The sequence below is a fragment of the Pelodiscus sinensis genome, chromosome 1 (assembly GCF_052426305.1).
Source record: "Pelodiscus sinensis isolate ZL-2025 chromosome 1, ASM5242630v1, whole genome shotgun sequence".
Taxonomy (NCBI): Eukaryota; Metazoa; Chordata; order Testudines; family Trionychidae; genus Pelodiscus; species Pelodiscus sinensis.
Window position 1 is genome coordinate 340406401 of NC_143052.1, and position 19915 is coordinate 340426315.

The 19915-nt window shown below is 43.3% G+C and overlaps 2 protein-coding genes across 2 annotated transcripts; both read left to right on the forward strand.

Annotated features, from left to right (window-relative positions):
* The first annotated feature begins 287 nt into the window (after positions 1-287).
* LOC142827081 (maestro heat-like repeat-containing protein family member 2A) lies at positions 288-4958 on the forward strand. Its single transcript, XM_089778598.1, has 3 exons — positions 288-427; positions 3737-3859; positions 4689-4958. Exons 1-3 carry the CDS (start codon positions 320-322, stop codon positions 4956-4958), a joined length of 501 nt encoding a protein of 166 aa, XP_089634724.1. The 5' UTR covers positions 288-319.
* A 2851-nt stretch (positions 4959-7809) lies between these two features.
* On the forward strand, positions 7810-14448 carry LOC142827165 (maestro heat-like repeat-containing protein family member 2B). Its single transcript, XM_075921218.2, has 4 exons — positions 7810-7982; positions 13359-13451; positions 14143-14212; positions 14327-14448. The coding sequence occupies exons 1-4, from the start codon at positions 7872-7874 to the stop codon at positions 14446-14448; spliced, it is 396 nt and encodes a 131-aa protein (XP_075777333.2). The 5' UTR covers positions 7810-7871.
* Positions 14449-19915: the final 5467 nt, after the last annotated feature.

A 19915-nucleotide genomic window follows, 5' to 3' on the forward strand; every position in this document is an offset into this window, starting at 1 on the left:
TGCTATCAAAATGCCTAAATTAATAGTAAAGGTGGAAAAGATTATTTTATGTGGGGATCTTATTTAAAAGGAGCAGCTTTTCCTTATTATAATCCGTCCCCCCACAATAGCTCTGCAAACAGACATGGTCACCATGAGGGAAGAAAAGGATTTGCATGATACCCAGGTCCACTTATCACCATGTCTGGTCTCCTACAGAGTCTTTACTAGATAGTGAATTAAAGACACAAGCACTGAATCCCAACATCAATGATAACCAGCAGAATCCTTTCCTTTAATTTCAGCTGTTTACAGCGAGGTTGTTTTCCTCCTGGACCATATGGATGATCAAGATAAGGCCTCTGTTGCCCTTCAGATTGTCAAGATAGCTGAGACCAAACTGGCTGTCGTTGTGACTGTTCTGCTAGAAAAACTTCAGCAGGATGAGGTAGGGCAGTTTCATCAAATCACATCTGTTTTCCATGTTTCCACTCCAAATTCTGTTTGACTTCATGGAAGTAATTCAATACAGAACTTGGCTCAGCCCACCTTCAGTGTAATCAGTATTTACCCTTCTGTCTTCATGCAAAACTCATCCTGCAAAATTCTGTTACAGATCAGGATGATATAATAAAGAGACACTCAGAGGAGCACTGTCCTTTTGTACACACTGGAGTACATGGGCTGTATATTATAAAAGTGCACTGTAGGGGTATCTATAATCTCTTATAGCAGTATTTTGTCCTCCTTTAGCATCTTCATCCAAAAACCTCAAAGCACTTACCTACTTACTCATGAATTAGGTTTTACAGCACCTTTGGGAGAGTGATAAACATCCCCATTTACTGATGGGCTGTGTCATGGGGAATTAAATAACTTGCTCAACACCACATAGTGAGTTAGTAGAAGAATGGTGAATAAAACCCATGTGAACTGACTCTCTGCTCTAAACCCAAGACAACACTTCTTAATTATAATGACATATGATTGGGCTATAGCTTTGAAGGGTTCTTAAATAATCCAAACCCCTTTTTCTTTTATTAATACTCGCATCCAGCAAAGTCCATTTCTCTATTAAGGGTCAACACAGAAGGATTTTAGTTTCAAGTACCAGGAAGCCAAGACAAGCAGTTCATTTCTGGCTCGCTTGAATAGTGTGGGGCTCTTGTATTCATAAGTTATCAATTATGATTTTCAATTAAAAATCCTCCTTACATTTAAAAATGAATGGAAAGAGGCAGAGCCTCTCCCCACTAGAGCAGTAATAATAGCAGTTTGCAGCAGCATCCTTTAAAAGCACAACCACTGGAATGTGTAGCCAACCATTGGCTTTGAACATTCCAAAGTGCTTTATGACCTTAGCAGGCAGTTCACACCTTCAGCTGCCTGAATTCAGAGTTATAGACTCACAGGAGACAGATGGGAAAGGCTTGTTGGATCATCCAATTTCCCAGCAGTGCCTTTTTCATTTTTTTGGGCCAAACCAATTTTAAAAGCTCCTAGTGACTGGGTTTCCACCACTTTCCAATGAAGACTATGTAATAACCTGATAGATGTCTTATAGCTGGGGCATTTTTCCTGATGTTAAAGTCTAAATTTTATGTCTCTGATACTGCCCCCTGCTGTGCAATGTACGTGCTGCAGGGTAAGAAACACTGACTCCTAAGCATCCTCACTCCACAGTGCATGCTATGCAGCAAGGAGGTGGTGGCTGGCTGGAGTAGGCAGTCACGGTTGTGCTGACTCTGTGGAGGAGAGCTGACCTGATCTGAGCCCAGGGGAGTCCAGTTGTTTTCCCACTGTGATGTGATTCGATTTATTTTAGATCCAAGAGAAACCAGGACACTCCAGGGATACTTAACCACTTTCTTATTTATTGCAAGCTTTAAGCAGTTATTACAGTTGTTTAAGTTTTACAAGCCTTAAAAACAATTACTACACAATTTAAACCTTAAATGCCATACATTCTAAAGCAATAATATAGTGCAAAGCAATGCAAAAGCAATTAATAAAAGAGCTACTATAATACAATAATAAAGACTAGTTCACTTACACTTCACCCGTATGCCACCTACAGTAGCAGGCAGGAGGTCATGGTTCCTTTTCTTCCCATGCATTGGAACACCATGCACTGGATCACCGGTGTGAAGGGCCTATTTACTTCTAGTTACATCGAGCAGTACCTGTGGGTCAATCCTGCTCATTCCCTCCCACTGATTGTTCTTACTAAGCCCATTTTATAGCAAAGCGAGACTTGGTTGTTCTAATAATATTTACCAATTGATTACATATTGTGTAGGATATGTAACATGCCCAATACCCTATCTGGAGTACATCCTGTCACTCAGGATGTTGCTGCTATGTGCATAGTTGACAGTTGTATGGCTGCATCTGTAATTTGTGGTTATCAGAAACAGAAGTATCTGTACAAGATTGCTTGCCATGTGTTCTTGACATAGTCTCACGTACCATGCTTCATCTGCATTGTTATGCAAAACATTCCTTCCTCTCACAGCTTCTCCCATGACCTTGCCTGCATGCTTATGTGCACCAGACTTGAGACAGGCCTGGGTTTTGCTTGTTAGAGATCTGCACGTGTTAAAGGGAGACATGGCCATTTATTGTCAAGGCAGGCTCCCCTACACCCACCCAACCTCACCCTGATGCATGAGGTCAGATCCCATAGAGGTTGCAGGTCTCTATTTAAAAGTCAGTTCTGCTGGCCTCCCTGCACTTTTTAAAATTTTCTCCTGAATTACTTCCAAGCTGTTGATCTTTTCTGGGGAATGTGGTGCCAAAAAAGTGAAATAAACCAGAAGCAGTCACACCTCAGATGAACAATGAGAAACTTCCTGCTTTATGACAAGATTCCTGTATGTAACAAACCCAACCCAGATGGCTGACTTTTTTTTTCACTGTCACTCCAGGTCACTTGTTGTTTCCCACTTTTCTCCCTCTCATTATGTCAGTTATATTGACCCCCTCTCTAGGTGCGCTAGTTTGCAGTTCTCTGAAATCAGTCTTGTTCTGCTCAGGTTTCTAATTTCTCTGTGCCCCTCTTTATTATTTCTCTGTCACAACTCATACCTTCAACTCCTCCATATTTAGTATCATCTGTGAATTTCAACTTTGATGGACCCCATAAAAGAGACCTTCAAATGTGCGACTGTCAATGTAGAGGTAACTCCTGAGCTAATTTTCCCTAAAAGCTGCAGAAGATTTACTGCAGGAGTTGGGTATTTTATAATTGTATTTACAAATTCTGTCTGGAATAGATAAAAAAGGGCAAGATGCTAATAATAACAACAACAACAATAACAATAATAATAACAATAACAATAATAATAAACAAAATTAGATAAGGGGGCAGTGCAGGGCCCTTATTCTGATTAAAAAATTTGTAAATTGCTCAGCTTCTTCTGAAGTGCTGCTAGCTGGGGTGATTGTGGAGGGCATAGCAAGTTTTACACAAATGAAGACTAGGGGTTACTTGAGTGAGTATGCAGGCTGTGGAATCAGTGTGGTCTAGTGGAGAGGACTCCAGATAGTGAATCAGAAGACCTGAATTATTTTCCTGGCTATTGATCTGCTCTTTTAGCCTGGGCTAGTTGTTTCATGTTTAGATTGTAAACTCTTTTGGGCAGAAGCTTATTAGCGTAAGTGTTACTATATTGTGTTACTATATTAGCTTATAGCATTACTATATTGTCATCAAGGAAACATTTTCCCCAATTGTTCTTTTATGTTTTGTCCCCAGAAAAACAGAGTAGACATGTACTGTATCCTGGAGAAAGTATTTCAGCAGGATGCCCAGGTCCTAGAGAGAAGGCTACTGAGAAAAATAATAACACTTGCCTCAAACCACATGAGAGAGACTCAGGTAAGTTAGACTAACGGAAGTGTTGGAGCATAAGCTTTTGTGGTCAAAGACCCACTTCACTGCTTTTGCAGATTCAGACTAACACGGCTACCTCTCTGATACTCAGGTAAGTTAGTTTTCCCTATATGCTAATGACAGGAATGAAAGCTTAAACTAATTAAAACATTTTTTGTAAACTATATACTGAAACTCCAGGATTGATGACTGCTAGGGGCCCACAGATCCCCACACCGTCCTCCAGAAATCCCAGGTCCTAAGCAGCATGTGACTAGTTTCATCTTGTTCAAGTTACACATGTGCTTAAGTGCTTTTTAAGGTCAGGATATTGTGACATATATCAGATGCAGAGAGGCCTACCGTTTCTTAACAAGCAAGTTTTTTGTGAAGTCTACTAGGGATTTCATTATTGATACTGATTTTCTGTGGAAGGTGCTCTGATAGTATGGTGTTAAGCAGCAGGATGAAACCTTAAAACAGAATCTGAGCTATTTCCAAAAGTAGCAGTATTTGGATTTAGGGTATAGTTTATTCAGGAAAATTCTCTGAATATCTTGAAGCTGCCCACCTCCTCTGAGGGAAAAATATCATGTCACTATGATAGCCAATCATCCACCACAAATAGCTAATAGCGAATAGTCTAAGTAGCTTGCAAACAACTGAAAGGCTGACAAGTGTTTAGCCAAACGATTCAATGATTATTTATGACTAATGATTCTGTTCACAGAAAGTTGGGTGGAAAACAGAAATAAAAACTTGATTCATTTGAGCAGCATTGGCTGGTGTAGTTGGCTTTAATCACTTCAGTCTCTCTCTTTTTGTATTTTTTAAGGAAGCAACAAATGAACTAAAAGTGGCAGCGAGCAACACATTAGTGGCTCTGGCACGCTGCTATTTCAATGAGGTGATGTATGAGCTTCAATGTCATCTGAAACCACTGGAGCTGTCTGACGAGTTCACTTTGATTACACTGGGCAACCTATCATCAGCCTATAGTATGTCAACTTCCATCTTTTGTTTCAAAGTTATTGTCTTCCATTTAAGGACAGAGGTTCACGCTCTGTACAGCTACACAAAGTGCTATCTGGGGGGTATGAGATGAACTGCTGTGGCTGGTTCCAGTTGCTAGACCATGAGCTATCCACACCAAGGTGCAAGCTCTTATGCCCCATTTGAAGTTCTTAAAGGACAGGATTGAGGAAAATCAGGTCTAGTGGAGCTCTTCTCCATTCCATTTCTCATCCCTCCCCAGTGCTCTCTCTCCTACTCTGGGAGAGGATTGGGCATCTGGCACAGCTGCACATTGGTGGAGAATGCTCCTCCTCAGAGTAAATCCCCCACTGATTTTTTACTGCTGCCTTATCATTTGTGTACGCAGCACAAAATGACCTAGGAGCCCATAGCATCCGACCCAGCGGTGTTTCTAAATGCGATAGTAAGAAGGCAGATAACAGTCAATTGTCTGTCTTCCTTTTCTTCTGGTCCTTCTTTTCAGCACTCAAGTGCATTCCTTTTGTGGGAATGACTCTGTACAGCATGAGCTCCATGCGGATGTTAGTCGACGAGAGCAGGCTGAGGCAAGCATTTTGTGGTGGTAAGTGCCAGCACTTATTGTAGATGTCCAAAATGGATATTTAGGGGCCTTGGTACAGAGTTAAGTGACTGACCGTTTACAAACAGGCTCTGAACTGGATTGTACCAGGGGCTGAGTCCTCATGCTCCTCTGGCACTCAGTGGAGTTGAGAGTGCTCCTTACTTTGCTGGAGGTGCTGAACATTTGTAAGTTCAGGCCCTTTATGACTTGTGGATACCTTAAAAATAAACAAAAGCTGATGCTGCCCATGTGCCAGGAAACTCCTGGGGGAGAATGTGCAGGCAACAGACTGAATTACATTTAAAAATTTCCCGTTTTCCACCCCTCCACCCATTCCTCCTCTTTAGTTGCTTAATTATCATCTCCTTTCACCCTCTTTCTCTGTCCTCTGGTCTTCTCCACTTCTCTCTTCCTTTGCTTTTTAGTTGATGCTCAAGTAAGGCCACGTCTACACTATGCAGAAGATCAATGCTGCTGCTGCAGTTGATCACCAGGGTCCAAATAAGCAGGTCTAGTGAAGACCCACTAATTCGAACTGAGTGGGTGCTCCCGTTGGCACCGGTAGTCCTGCTTCTCATGAGGAATAACACTCCTGTCAACCTTCCACTGTGTGGACAGTCTGAAAACACTATTTAAGATACGTCAACTCCAGCTACATAATTAACATAGCTGGAGTTGCGTACCTTAAGTCAGCTTTCCCCTTTAGTGTAGATCAGGCCTAAGGAACTAATCCTGCACCTTTGAGATAAATGGGAATTTTGCCATCAGCTTCATAGAACATAGGATTGAGCCTTAATTTTCCTTTCAAGGGCAGTGGGTGCATCTAATTTTAGGGCAAAATGCTGTTAAATCTCAGTATTGCTAATAGGAGTTAGGGGCACTGAACATCTTTCAGACAAACTGTAACCCAATAGGAAATCATACAGTTTTAGGGCTAAATAAGCAATAACTGCAGAGGACATGAATCATTCAGAAAACAGCTGGTCAAATATTTTGGTTTTTTTATTATATTTTTCATATTTTTTTACAATTTGATGGAATATTAAACTGAAAAATGTCAATGACAGTTTTAATCAGGATGTGTTCAGTGTTTTTGTGCAGCTAAAAAGGTGGCTGAAATTTGTTGATTTTTGAAACATGTGAATGATCTTTGTAATTTGAAATTTTGAAAAAAACAAGAGTAAACACTTTTAATTTAATTTAAACTACCTTTTCAATCAGCTCTAATTAAGAGGTAACAAGGGAGAAAAAATATGTTTTCAAATGATGGGAATTAAAAAGGTCTTTTTTCCTTCCATGCAGTTCTGGAAAAATGGTCAAGGGCAGTAAATGTATATTTTAGTAACTGGGAAAAGTGCCCATTTCCCAGAATGGGTAAATCTCAGTTCTGTGATGAAATTCTTCCCCTCTATCGTCATGTGACAAGCAAATGGACCACATGTGAAGATTTGGAGGTGAGAATTGTAGGCTTTCTAACCCTTGATAAGAAATTGTATTGTTAAATTCTCTGTGTATGGCATTCTTTGTGATGATGGAGTTCAATGGCAGGTTCTTTGGGATAGAACAGAGTATGATGTAAAACATTTAAAAAAGATTATAATGTCACAAGCTCATGGAAATTCTGTCTGTACATAGTATACATAGATTCCAGTTTTGTCACCTGACATGCAGATGAATATAGGAGAATGGGCTAAATTCATTCCTGGCAGATGTCTATTCAGTTCCAGTAGAGTTACAGCAGGAATGAGTTGGTTTAGTGTGCATACTAATCTTGGGAAATATCCCACTTGGGAAAGTTGTGAGGTGCAGTAGAATATAATTCTGAAACCAACACCATAGCTGTGTCTAGACTGGAAAAACTTGCCAGCTGTCTACACTGGCTGCTTGAATTTCCGGAAAAGCACTGACGATCTCATGTAAGATCGTCAGTGCTTTTCCGGAAATACTATGCTGCTCCCGTTCAGGCAAAAGTCCTTTTCCGAAAGACTTTTGCGCAAAAGGGCCAGTGTAGACAGCACAGTAGTGTTTTCCGCAAAAAAAGCCCCGATCGCAAAAATGGCGATTGGGGCTTTTTTGCGGAAAAGCGTGTCTAGATTGGCCACGGACGCTTTTCCGCAAAAAGTGCTTTTGCGGAAAAGCATCCTGCCAATCTAGACGTGCTTTTCCGAAAATGCTTTTAACGGAAAACTTTTCCGTTAAAAGCATTTTCGGAAAATCATGCCAGTGTAGAAGAAGCCCATGAGTCTTAATTCTTTACCAGGAAATATTGAGATAGGGCTGTTTCAACAGTGGAAAAGGGAAATTGCACTCATCAGAAGTAAAAAAGATGGGCCCATTGCATGATATTGAATGAATTTGTAGGAACATAAATTCTGTGTCTCTGTGTAGCTCAAGCAGGCCATCATCTTAGCCCTTGGTCCCATGATGAGCCTCCTCCTGCATAAAGAAGAGTATCAAGATAAGGTGTTCGAACAGATCCCATGGCTCCTTGAGCAATATAAAGAGGACGTTAATGTTTTTCATGTCACCAAGGTGAGATACTTATTAAAATAACTATCAATGTGTGCGCATAGGTGAACTGCACTAGCTGTTACCAGTGGCGTTTCCTGGTCTACATAGTGACTTGTTAGATAATAGATAAACACACAAGTCTTGATTTTATAGACATGGTGACCCAGGTGACAAGTTTTGTAGGTAAAAGCCTCTCATGAAAAGTATCTTCTGTTTCTGGAGATGATAAGGAGGTAAGAAACAAAACACCTGTTCCCTCCCCCCCCACCCCCCCATAAGATACTCCCTCCTTGTGATTTACTGGTACATCCTATCAACTCTGTCTCTCTCTTTTAGATTATAAATAAACTCCTCAGAGCAGGGGCTGCTGTGTGTTGTCTCTGGGCAGTATTAAGTAAACTGCCAGTAGCTGATAATTAATACTAAGAAGGCCTGAAGTGCATTGCTTTAGATTATATAACTAGATAGATATAAAATCACTGTCTAGTTCATCTACCGTTGTGTACAGGGCTGTTGTAGCTGTGTTGGTTCAAGGATATTAGAGAGACAAGGTGGGTGAGATAATATAATTAAAGATATTATTTCACCCACCTTGTCTCTCTTATTTCATCTACCCTCAGTATCACATGACCAAGGTAACTCTTGCCTGCTGATAGTGAGAGGATGGAGTGAGGGCAGTTGGCTTCAGTAGTATGATTGAGCATGCTCAGTCTATGTGAGCTGGCTCAGTACAAGCCAAGCAGCAAATCCAGGGCCACAACCCTGCTGCCCTTCCCCCCTCCCCACTTCCCCCATGGTTTACTCCCAATCTATGTTGGCTTTCTGGTCCAGAATATGTGGTTGCTTTTGGGATTGGAATGCCCATGACTTTGAGGGAATCAATGCCTCATGGACTTGACTAAAAGTATCAGAAGACTACACAAGAGCCTAAATGTAGTAAAATATGTAGATTTCATCAGAGATATCCTGGAAGCTTCAAGCAGCAAAGAAGAAAAGTGTGTAGGTACAGGAAGGAGTTAGACTGTCATCTCATTATCAATAGCCTGGAAGAGAACATAAAATCATCATTGATAAAATTGGCAGATGAAATAAAAATTGGGGAGTGGTAAATAATGGAAAGGACAATTCACGGATTCAGAGTGATATAGATCATTTGGTAAACTGGGTGCTAACAATAAATGTGCATTTAAATATGGCTGAATGTAAATAGATGCATCTAGGAACAAAACAATGTAGGTGATACATACATGTTGAGGGATGCTTCCTGAGAATCAGTAACTCTGAAAAATATTTTGGGAAACTTGGTGAATACTCAGCTGAACATGACCTACAAATGCGATGCTGTGGCCAAAAAAGCTGAAGTGATACTGGGATGCATACATGGGGAAATCTCAAGGAGGAATACAGTGGGAAATGCAAAGTTCATTTCCACACTAGAACTGACCAACAGATATTGGTAGATACCCCTGATACCGGCTTCCTGTGAGAAGAGTGCCTTCCACACCCTGCTTGGCTTATAGCAATTCAGCAGGATGCCATTTGGGCTGCACAGAGCCTCAGCCACTTTTCAGCAGCTCATGAACCAAATATTGCAAACATATATGCAATATACAGCTGTGTGCATTAAGAATATTGTCATCCACAGCACCAGCTGGGGGGAACACCTCTGACATCTTAGCAAGGTATTGTAAGCCCCAATAGATGCAGGACTCACTGTGAATCCAGCCAAGTGCCATCTTAGTGAACACAGTAGGAAGGGGAAAACTATAGCTCCTTGATAAATAAGGTCTAATGCTTGTGTGACTGCCCCACCTCCATGACAAAGAAACAGGTGCCACAATACTTCAGACACAGTGGCTGCTTAGTACCCAACTTCATCACACTGGCCACCCTATTATTGGACCTGATGAAGAACACCCAATCACAGAAAGTCCAGTAATCAGAAGACTGTGAGGAAGCCTTCCAGGCCCTGTGAAAGCAGCTGAACCAAGAGCTGGTCCTATCCCATCCAACTTCACAAAGCCTTTTATCCTTCAAATGGAGGTCTCGGAGGTAGGACCAGGAGTGGTACTATCTCAAGAAGTAGGTGGGAAGGAGCATCAGATCCTTTATCTCAGCTGCAAGCTGTTCTCCTGAGAGACCTGCTGCCCTACGATAGCAAGGAACGCCCTGGCCATCACGTGGGTGATTTACACCCTGGGGGTATGTCTACACTACAAAGTTAATTCGAACTAACAGACGTTAGTTCGAATTAACTTTGATAGGCGCTACACTAGCGCTCCGCTAGTTCGAACTTAACTCGAACTAGCGAAGCACTTAGTTCGAACTAGGTAAACCTCATTGTACGAGGACTAAGCCTAGTTCGAACTTACTAGTTCAAATTAAGGGGTGTGTAGCCCCTTAATTCGAACTAGTGGGAGGCTAGCCCTCCCCAGCTTTCCCTGGTGGCCACTCTGGCCAACACCAGGGAAACTCTATTGCCCTCCTCCCGGCCCCGGAACCCTTAAAGGGGCACGGGCTGGCTACGGTGCCCGTGCCAGGTGCAAGCCTGCCAGCACCCAGCTAGCAGACCCTGCACCTGGCACGGCTCGAGCCAGCCACCCGCTGCCACCCAGCCCTCCCCCTCTTCCCGGGACCAGGCTGGCGGCTCTCGGGAGTCTGCCCAGGACCGCAAGAGGCGGGCACGAGCCTGGTCTAGTGCAGACATCGTGGACCTCGTCCACGACCTCCGCACTAGGCACAGGAAAGTGGCCATCTAGGGCACGAGAGCTGCCAGCCTGGCCACCCAGGAGCAGGTGTGCATGAAAATCAAGGGGGTCCACTGAGACCCCCGACCCTGAGCCCTGAGCTTACTGGGTCATACCAAAGGTCCATCTAGCCCAGTAGCCTGTCTGCCGACAGTGGCCAACCCCAGCTACCCCGGAGGGGATGGACCGAAGACAGTGACCAAGCCATTTGTCTCGTGCCATCCCTGTCCAGCCTTCCACAAACTTTGGACAGGGACACCACTCCTACCCCCTGGCTAATAGCACTCCATGGACCCAACCTCCATCACTTTATCTCACTTCTCTTTAAACTCTGTTCTAGTTCTAGCCGTCACAGCCTCCTGCAGCAAGGAGTTCCACAGGTTGACTCTTTGCTTTGTGAAGAGCAACTTTCTGTTACTAGTTTGAAGCCTGCTACCCATTCCTTTCCTTTGGTGTCCTCTAGTCCTTCTATTATGGGAACTAATGGAGAACTTTTCTTGATGCACCCTCTCCACCCCACTCATGCTTTTATGGACCTCTATCCTATCGCCCCTCAGTCTCCTCTTTTCTAAGCTGAGAAGTCCCAGTCTCTTTAGCCTCTCTTCATATGGGACCTGTTCCAAACATCTGATCATTGTAGTTGCCCTCCCCTCTCCCACCCTCTCTCTTCCCCTCTCCCACCTCCTTTTCCCAGGCTCCCCCAGTTTTGTTCAATAAAGAGAGATTCTATTTTTGACCACACGTTTTCTTTATTTTGTACATCAGGAAGGGGGGCTAGGGAAGGGTAAGCGGAAGGAGGTGAGGGAGGAATGGGGTACTAACCCCCGATGGGGAGGACTGGGCTGGCTCTGCGGGCTTCTGGGGGTGGAAGCTCTCCTGCAGCCCCCCAATTGCTCCCTCTCCCCAGATGGCAGCCTGCGGCAAGTGCAGCTGGTCTGATGGCCAAGTGCTGTGATGTGCCCAGTGTGGGCACTAAGGGCACTCCAAGACAGGACTGCTTTGCAAGCGGGGCACCCCTGAGAACTGTCTGTCCGGGGTGGGGGTCGGGTCCCTTTAAGCACAGCCCTCGGCTAGCCTGAGGCAGCATCTCCACGCTCTAAGTCCTCCTCTGATGCCCTGCCGGCACTGCTTCCGGCCATCCTTAACCCCGGTTCAGGGTCCCCTTAATGTGGACATGGTAGTTCGAATTAGCAAAACGCTAATTAGAACTAGTTTTTTAGTCTGGATGCGTTAGTTCGAATTAGCTTAGTTCGAATTAACTAAGTTAGTTCGAATTAGCGCTGTAGTGTAGACATACCCTGAGATATTCTGTACTGGGGAAGCCCTTTCAACTGGTCACCAACCATGCACCCCTCAGATGGATTAATAACATGAAGGACACCAGTGCCTGAATCATGAGGTAGTACTTCCCGCTCCAACCCTATGACTTCTGTATGTTACACTGGGCCAGGGAAGGCTCATGCAAACACAGACTTCTCCCAAGTGGAAGGAGACGATGAAGAGGAAGGTCCACCAATGGACACTCTCTTAAGGGGGAGTGTTTGTGACAGAGGATACCCACCATGCATGGTTCAGCGGGGGCTAATCATGATCTGTGGGCTATGCCCCTTCATACTTGCTGGGAATGCTCCAACTGGAACCAGGATATAAAAGGGAGCAGCTCAGTTCTGTCTAGGCTGACAGCTGAAGGGAGCAGAGGTGCTTTGCAGGCTTTTGTGGAGGGACTGCCAGTGCCCTAGGATGCAGAAACCAGCCAGCCTGTGGTTCCAGTTGACCCCCCCACAACCATCCAATGCCACAGATGGAGGCGAGACCACGGAGTTACTGAGATGACCTGCTGCAGAAGAATGGTGGGAAGTAATCTATGTGAACTAAGCATTATTGAGTTGAGGTATTAGGCTTTGACTCTGCATGTTTTGGAAGAAACCCCATTGAGCTGCAAGACAAGGCCCTGGGCTGGGACCCTGTGGAGTAGGTAGAGCCTGGTGGAGAAGGGCTGGCCACTAGGCAACACTGGTTTGCCCCAAAGGGTGGTTGAGCACTAGGTTGCACGGTCGTACCTAGAAGGGCTTGGGTCATTGAGCTGAAGAGCCTCATTAAAGGGCTGCTGCACTGAGCCTGACTATTAGGCAATGCTGCTCTAAGAACCAGGCCTGCTATGGTGGTTGGGGAGACTAGGCCACTTGGGCTGCCTTAGTTCTTTAACTCCTCCACAACCTGATACCATCCAAACAGGGTGGACCTACCCTGTGACAGGTGACTTAATTACAGTCTATAATATCTGCATGGGGAAATATATGTAATGACCTAGCAGAGAAAGGCATGACATGATCCAGTGGCTACAAACTGAAACAGGATACATTCAGATGGGAAATAAGGTCTACCTTTTCAGTGGTGGGATATTAGCCATTCAAACCATTTACCAAGAGTCAAGGTGATTATTTTAAAATCAAGATTGGATTTTTTTCTGAAAGTTCTGCTTTAGGAATTATTTTGGCAATTTCTAAGGCCTGTGTCATACAGAAGGCCTGACTAGTTGATGACAATCATCCCTTTTGGCCTTGGAATCTATGTATTCCATGAACCTGCTTCAGTCATTGCATATTGCTCCTTTGTATGCCCACCTTCTAACTTTCACCCTCTGTTGTAGAGTCTGAGGCAGCTCTTGGAAGTCTCCGGTGAATATAAGATCCTTCTACCTAAAGGGAAATTTCAAGCCATCTGCAGTGCTCTGCACGACCGGGTGAGGGGAACTTGTTCTTGTATCACTTGAGCTTAAGCTCAGCAGATCTGAAGCATATTAACAATAAACATCTTTTGAATGCTAGTGAAGAGCCCGGAGACCTTCTTATGCCTTATTAGTTTCTGCTGGCTTAAGAATAAGCAGATAGTGGTCTCATTTTATTAGCTAAAATCCAGCTCAGTTTGTAAAGCAATTTTAGCATAAGCCAGTTATTAGAGGGAGTTAGAGTTATATAGTAAAAACTGATCCCATCCAAATGGGGAGGACCTATCCTGTGACAGGGTGACTTAATTGCAGTCTATAATATCTATGTGGGGAAACATATGTAATAATCTAGCAGAGAAAGGCATAACGTGAGCCAATAACTAGAAAATGAAGCTGGACAAATTCAGACTGCAAATAAGGCCTACATTTTTATGGTGGAATAATTAACCATTTGAACCAGTTACCAAGGGTCAAGTCTTGATTCAATTAGCTCTGCTGCTAAAAACACTTTGAAAGCAGGAACTTCTGTTATCCAGTGTATCGGTCATTGTTTCTGATTCTTGTTGTGCAGTCAGTACCATTTATTTTGGGTTCAGAGCTCTATTTGGAAAGGTAGGAAGTGAGTGCTTAGAAATTAATTGAGCATCTTCTTTTCAGTTGCTTGTTCTGATTAGTTTTCCTTTGATCACTTCTCTTCTTCCCACAGATCTGTTCTCCAACTCAGCAGCTCATCATGGAAAATCAAATGGAGCTGTGCTATTGTATCCTACTGCTAGGTAGGGGAAGAGACTCCAAATTACACAGTAGTTTCCTTGTAACTTCCTTCTTTTGTAGGTGTGGTAAGAATGAGCTTTCAGTTGTTAGTGAGGATGTGATTTCTTCCTTTGCAGCCCGTTCTTCTCCTGATGACCTCATAGCATTTCTGCACTCGCAGCTGAAGATTAAGAATGAGACTGTTCGTGTGGCATCCCTGAATCTGCTCACAGCTATTATTGGTGCTGACTGTAAGTAACACAGGAGTAACTGTGACTGCTGCGATCATCGCCATCGTGCTGGGGGTTGAGTTGGGGACATCCAGAGCTAAAAGCATGAGCTGCTATAGGTTGATCTAAAGAACCAAGGCTTTGCAGGCATGGTAGGGCTATAACATACTCATGCTCTCTGCAAATGGGGCACAGAGGATCTGTAACACAGGGGCGGATATAGGGCAGGGCGAGCGGGGTGGCCGCCCCGGGTCCCGCGCTTCAAAAAGCCCCGCGCACGCGCCGTGGTGCCACCGCACATGCGCATGGCGTCACTGTGCATGCGCCGTGTCAAGGGGGGGGGGACCGTGGAATTATGCTGCCCGGAGCCCCGCAAAACGGTCATCTGCCCCTGCTGCAACACATGGAGTCATATAGTCATAGATTATTAGAACTGGAAGGGACCTTGAGAGGTCATCAAGTCCAGTCCCCTGCCCTCATGGCAGGACCAAGCACTGTCTAGATCACCCCTGATAGGTGTCTATCCAATCTGCTCTTAAATATCTCCAGTGGTGGAGATTCCACAACTTCCCTGGGCAATTTTTCACAGTGTTTAACCAACCTAACAGTTGGGACGTGTTTCCTAATGTCCAACCTAAACCTCCCTTGCTGCAATTTAAGCCCATTGTTTCTTGTCCTATCATCAGAGGCCAAAGAGAACAATTTTTCTCCCTTCTCCTTGCGACACCCTTTTAGATGCATGCTCACCAGAGGGTTGGAAATTCACTAAAGGGACCCAGTGCTGCTCTAAGTTACTCCCATGTGGTCACACAGAAATCAACAGGGTTAATTAAGTGCTGAATGTAGCCTAAGATATTTTCAAGGTTCAAATACAAAGGTAATCTTGTGGCGGATGCATGTTAATAATAATGAGATAAAAACAAAATAGTACTCCTGACTGAATAAGTATTAGACACTCTAGAATAGATTCCAAATTCTGCTATACTGGTGGTAAACACAGACTAACTTCACTAACCTCCATTTGTCTAACTCTCTTACAATATTTCCATCAGGATAGTATGATGGTGCTATTTACAGAAGTGGAAATACTTCAGACTTAGACTGGTATAACTGAGATCAGAGTCTGGTCCTATATTTCCCCCGCTGATTCTGTATATGAGTGAAGCTTGATAGTACTCTCAAATAGTGCCCAGGACACATTCTAATGTGGAGCATGAGTGTTTGGAACAAAGATATACTATACTGCCCACTTCTCCTTATCTTTCAGTGCCTGAGACAAGAGTTAGAAAGTTTCTGATTGTGAAGGCAGTGCAATCTGCTCTCAGTGATCAGAGTGCTAAGGTAAGATTGTGTGTGGAATAGTGGTATTGCTGTTAATATCTGGGAAGTATTTCACTCACTGGAGAGTCTGGCAATGAGACACATTTTTAGGCTGAGATTATTAATAGGGTTTCAATTAATCACAGTTAACTAAAAATTAATGCGATTAAAAATGGAAATTTATTAAATATTTTTGTGGTTTTTTACATTTTCAAATATATTGATTTCAATTACAACACAATGACAAGTGTGTACTATGCACTTTATATTATTTTTATAACAAACATTTGCATTGTAAAAATGACAAAAGAAATAATATTTTTCAATTCATCTCATAGAAGTGATGTAGAGCAATCTCTTTAGCGTGAAAATGCAACTTACAAATGTAGATATTTTTTGTTAACTGTAATGAAACAATGTAAAACTTTAGAGTCTACAAGTCCATTCAGACCTACTTCTTGTTCAGCCAGACACTAAGACAAACAAGTTTGTTTACATTTATAGGAGAAAATGCTGCCTTTTTCCTAATTACAGTGTCACCTGAAAGTGAAAACTGGCATTTGCATGGTACTTCTGTAGCCAGTGTTGCAAGGAATTTACATAACAGATGTGTTAATCATTTGTACTTCAGCCACCATTCCAAAGAGATAAAAACAAAAGCAAAAGGACTCTCATATCCTGTCTCATATTGCATGCAGAAGGGATAATAATAACTCGTGCATAATCTCTACCCTTGCAGGTGAGGATGGCAGCTCTCCATTTTGTCCTGAAGCTGCTCAGTTCAGGAAGTGTGGAGAATTGTGCAGCAGGGGATATGGTTGCATACGTTTTCAGAGAGTTCGATGTGTCCACCAGAAATCTGGTAAGGAGAGTTCTTAACACTTAGGACTCAGTTCTGCCATTCTGGCATGCTGATTGTTCCCCTTGACTTCAGTGGGAGCTTTGGATGCTCAAGGATGCAGCTGGACTGAAGGATTAGAGCTAGAATCTGATCAGTGATATTCGTGTAAAGCCAGGGTAATGCCCCTGACTTCAGTGGCATTATTTTGGATTTACACAAGTGTAACAGAGACCAGAATCTGATTCTGGATATTTACATCTGACAGTGCGACCTACATTCCTTAGACCTCGGGCAAGTCAGTGAAAATTCTGACAACACAATCTTTCAGTGAAATGCTCTTGTATAAGGAAGCACATCTTTTTTATAAATAGACTCTCCAAAGAACACAATGGTGCCCAATCCTGTGGCTGCTGAAGCATACATCAACTATTAGCAAAACACTGAAGTTATGCAGCCTACATCAAGATGTCTAGAACCTGGAAAAGTTTGCTGCACACTTCATACTCTGTTCTATGTGTACTAGTTCAAAATCTTTTCAATGGGTATTTCCAGCTATGGGCAGAGTCATGGACTCCAGACACAGAGTTCCATGATGGGATCCATGATATACATTAACTTTACAGTAAGTTGTTGAGGATCTTAGCTCTGCCTGGCCCTTTAGCTACGAAGTGGGAGCTTATGGCAGTACTCACCAACTGCCTCTTTTTCATCCTACTCATCTCAAAGAAAGTAGGAGGCAACTCTTTCTCATCAGGCCACATTTGCTCTTATTTAAACTGAAATCAGTAGAGCTAATCAATATTTAGTTTGGTGTAAGGAAGAACAGAATTTAGCCTATAGATAGACTCACATTCACTATGCACAGAATGATCAAGCTGCTTGGGGCATCAGAACAAACAGAATGGCTCCCTCTAGGTTCTGCATATTTATTTCCACTGGGCAGAGTCTGAGTGGCTCTCCTCAGAGATAAAAAGAAGAAATGTTCTTTTTTGAAAATTTTTCAAAAAATGAATACTGTTCAGGGAACTCTTTTATAGAATCATAGAACGATAGGGCTTGAAGAGAATTCAGGAAGTCATCGAGTCCAACCCCCTGCTAAAAGCAGAACCAATTCCAACTAAATCATCTCAGCCAGGGCTTTGTCAAGCTGGGACTGAAAAACCTCTAGGGATGGAGATCTCACCACCTCCCTCAGTAACCCATTCCAGTGCTTTACCACCCTCCTCGTGAAATCGTTTTTCCTAAGATCCACCCCCCCACACACAACTTGAGACCACTGCTTCTTGTTCTGTCATCTGTCACTACTGAGAACAGCCTCTCTCCATCTTCTTTGTGTCCCCTTGTGCTGGGGTTTTCCTAAGCCTGGGTTCTGACCCACCAGTTAGGTGTTTCTGTTATTCTCTTCCCTTAAGAATCTCCATCATTCGAGGTTTTTAATGCCAGGCTTGGCAAAGCCATGGCTGGAATAATTTAGTTGGGGCTGGCCCTGCTTTGAGCAGGGGGTTGGACTACATGACCTCCTGAGGTCCCTTCCATCCTTAATCCATGATTTTATGATTTGTGCACTCCTAATGCAATGGAAAAGCTCTCATAGGTCAATATTCAGAAAGGCTTTGTAAGAAATAGACACTGATTCTACAGCCAGTGTTTTCCCACTAGCTAGTAAATTCTATGTATCTATCTCATAGCAGGGGACAAAACTTCCCTCCCAGGATGTTCAGGAAGAAAGCACTATCCAAACTATGTGCATTCACATCCTGCAAGGCCTGGACGTATCAATCACTGGAATGACCCAAGTAAGTGACATGTTGCTACTGCTTCGTGAAATAAAGACATTCTTCCGTATATCTACTGTACCTCTCCATAAGGAAGCTTCTTGCCAGTCAGGATAATGGAGGTACAGCATGTCAAGTTCATGTCAGAGATGATGGGACCTCTGTATCATGGAGGAAGCGATTCACAGTACAGACAAGATAAAAAGGAACTTCACTGGAAGGAACCATAATGCAGTGGTCTTCTGTTAATTACCACGATTGCCTGAGTGCAACGTCTCCTTAGATTCCCCATGAATACCTTGGAAATGTAGACTTGGTGATCCTGTATTTAAACAGTTATTGGGGCCGTGATTGTGCCTTCTGTATGTCTGAAAAGTGCAGGATGAATTTATGGTGCTGTCTAAGTAGCTTTATAATGCAGGGAAAGATGATTCATCTCCAGATGAAAACCAGATTGCTAATGCTCACCAAACAAGGCAGCGTACTTAAAATGTAGAGAGAGGGATCACTGGGACAGGTAGAGTGAGATGATGGCGGAGGGGAGGAGAAAGTGAGATCGAGATAAGGTAATGAGATAGGGAAGGGTCAGTGATGACTAAAAGGAGAAGGTGCATGACAGAAGGATTCAGCCAGTAGGAGGTGGGGGAATGAAAATAGCCAAGTGTTGAACTGTCTTGCTCTTCTGTGCAGGTGTTCTGGCCAAGGCTTCTAATGTATGTGGTGCCAACTCAGTACACTGGCACTTTGAAGCCTCTCTGCAGATGCCTCCAGGAAATGGCTGAGAAAAAGATGCAAGAAGGAGGAGAAGCTGCTTGCCTGGACTACAGTGGACAAGGTTTATAACAGAAACTCTTTCATTTATTCTCACCAGCCACTATGAAATGACCAGATTCAGCCTGTTCCAATTCTCTCATCTTCAGTCAAGAGACTAAAAGGAATGCAGGATGGTCTTGGGATTAAAACATGGCAATGGGAGGGAGCTAGAATTTGGGGGTTCTGGTTCCAGATCACCACCAAAATTCTGATATAACATTGGGGAAATCACTTGCTCTCTCTCAGCTTTCCCACTTGTGAAATTGAGGACTAATTAACGCCAGTTTCTTAGAGGTGCTATGAGGAGGAATTAACTCATGTTTTTAAAACACTTTTGAGATGCTCTGCCTGAAAACTCTATGGAAATGCAAATATTATCAGCTGCATGCAACATTGGTGGGCATATTGGAAATGGCTAGGTGAACAACATCAGCGGGATTCTCCAAAGTCTGGCATAATTAAGGATCTTCTATTTCTTTTCCCAGGGAAACTCCCTACACCTCAGGGATTGCTGGCACGACTCCTGGTAAGTAGACCATGGAGAACAGGTTTTCTGAGAAATGTGAAGTGGAACAGTTAAGTATAAAAATCAGTTTTCCAGCTAAATGCTTTAGGCTGAAGAATGTGTATGATTGGGTCTCTCTCCACCCTCCCCGATCAGACAGAGACACACTGTTCTACACCCTCATGCTAGTTAGAATACTTTCTTCTTTAGGAAGTCACTGCAGTAGAAGCAGCAGCTCTACA

What these genes read in the sequence shown, in the direction of transcription:
- LOC142827081 (XM_089778598.1), top strand. Translation starts at nt 320, where the DNA reads ATGGATGATCAAGATAAGGCCTCTGTTGCCCTTCAGATTGTCAAGATA. An exon ending in AAAAACTTCAGCAGGATGAG is followed by an intron (nt 428 to 3,736) that starts GTAGGGCAGTTT and finishes TTTTGTCCCCAG; the next exon opens with AAAAACAGAGTAGACATGTA. An exon ending in ACCACATGAGAGAGACTCAG is followed by an intron (nt 3,860 to 4,688) that starts GTAAGTTAGACT and finishes GTATTTTTTAAG; the next exon opens with GAAGCAACAAATGAACTAAA.
- LOC142827165 (XM_075921218.2), top strand. Translation starts at nt 7,872, where the DNA reads ATGATGAGCCTCCTCCTGCATAAAGAAGAGTATCAAGATAAGGTGTTC. An exon ending in ATGTTTTTCATGTCACCAAG is followed by an intron (nt 7,983 to 13,358) that starts GTGAGATACTTA and finishes CCTCTGTTGTAG; the next exon opens with AGTCTGAGGCAGCTCTTGGA. An exon ending in GCAGTGCTCTGCACGACCGG is followed by an intron (nt 13,452 to 14,142) that starts GTGAGGGGAACT and finishes TTCTTCCCACAG; the next exon opens with ATCTGTTCTCCAACTCAGCA.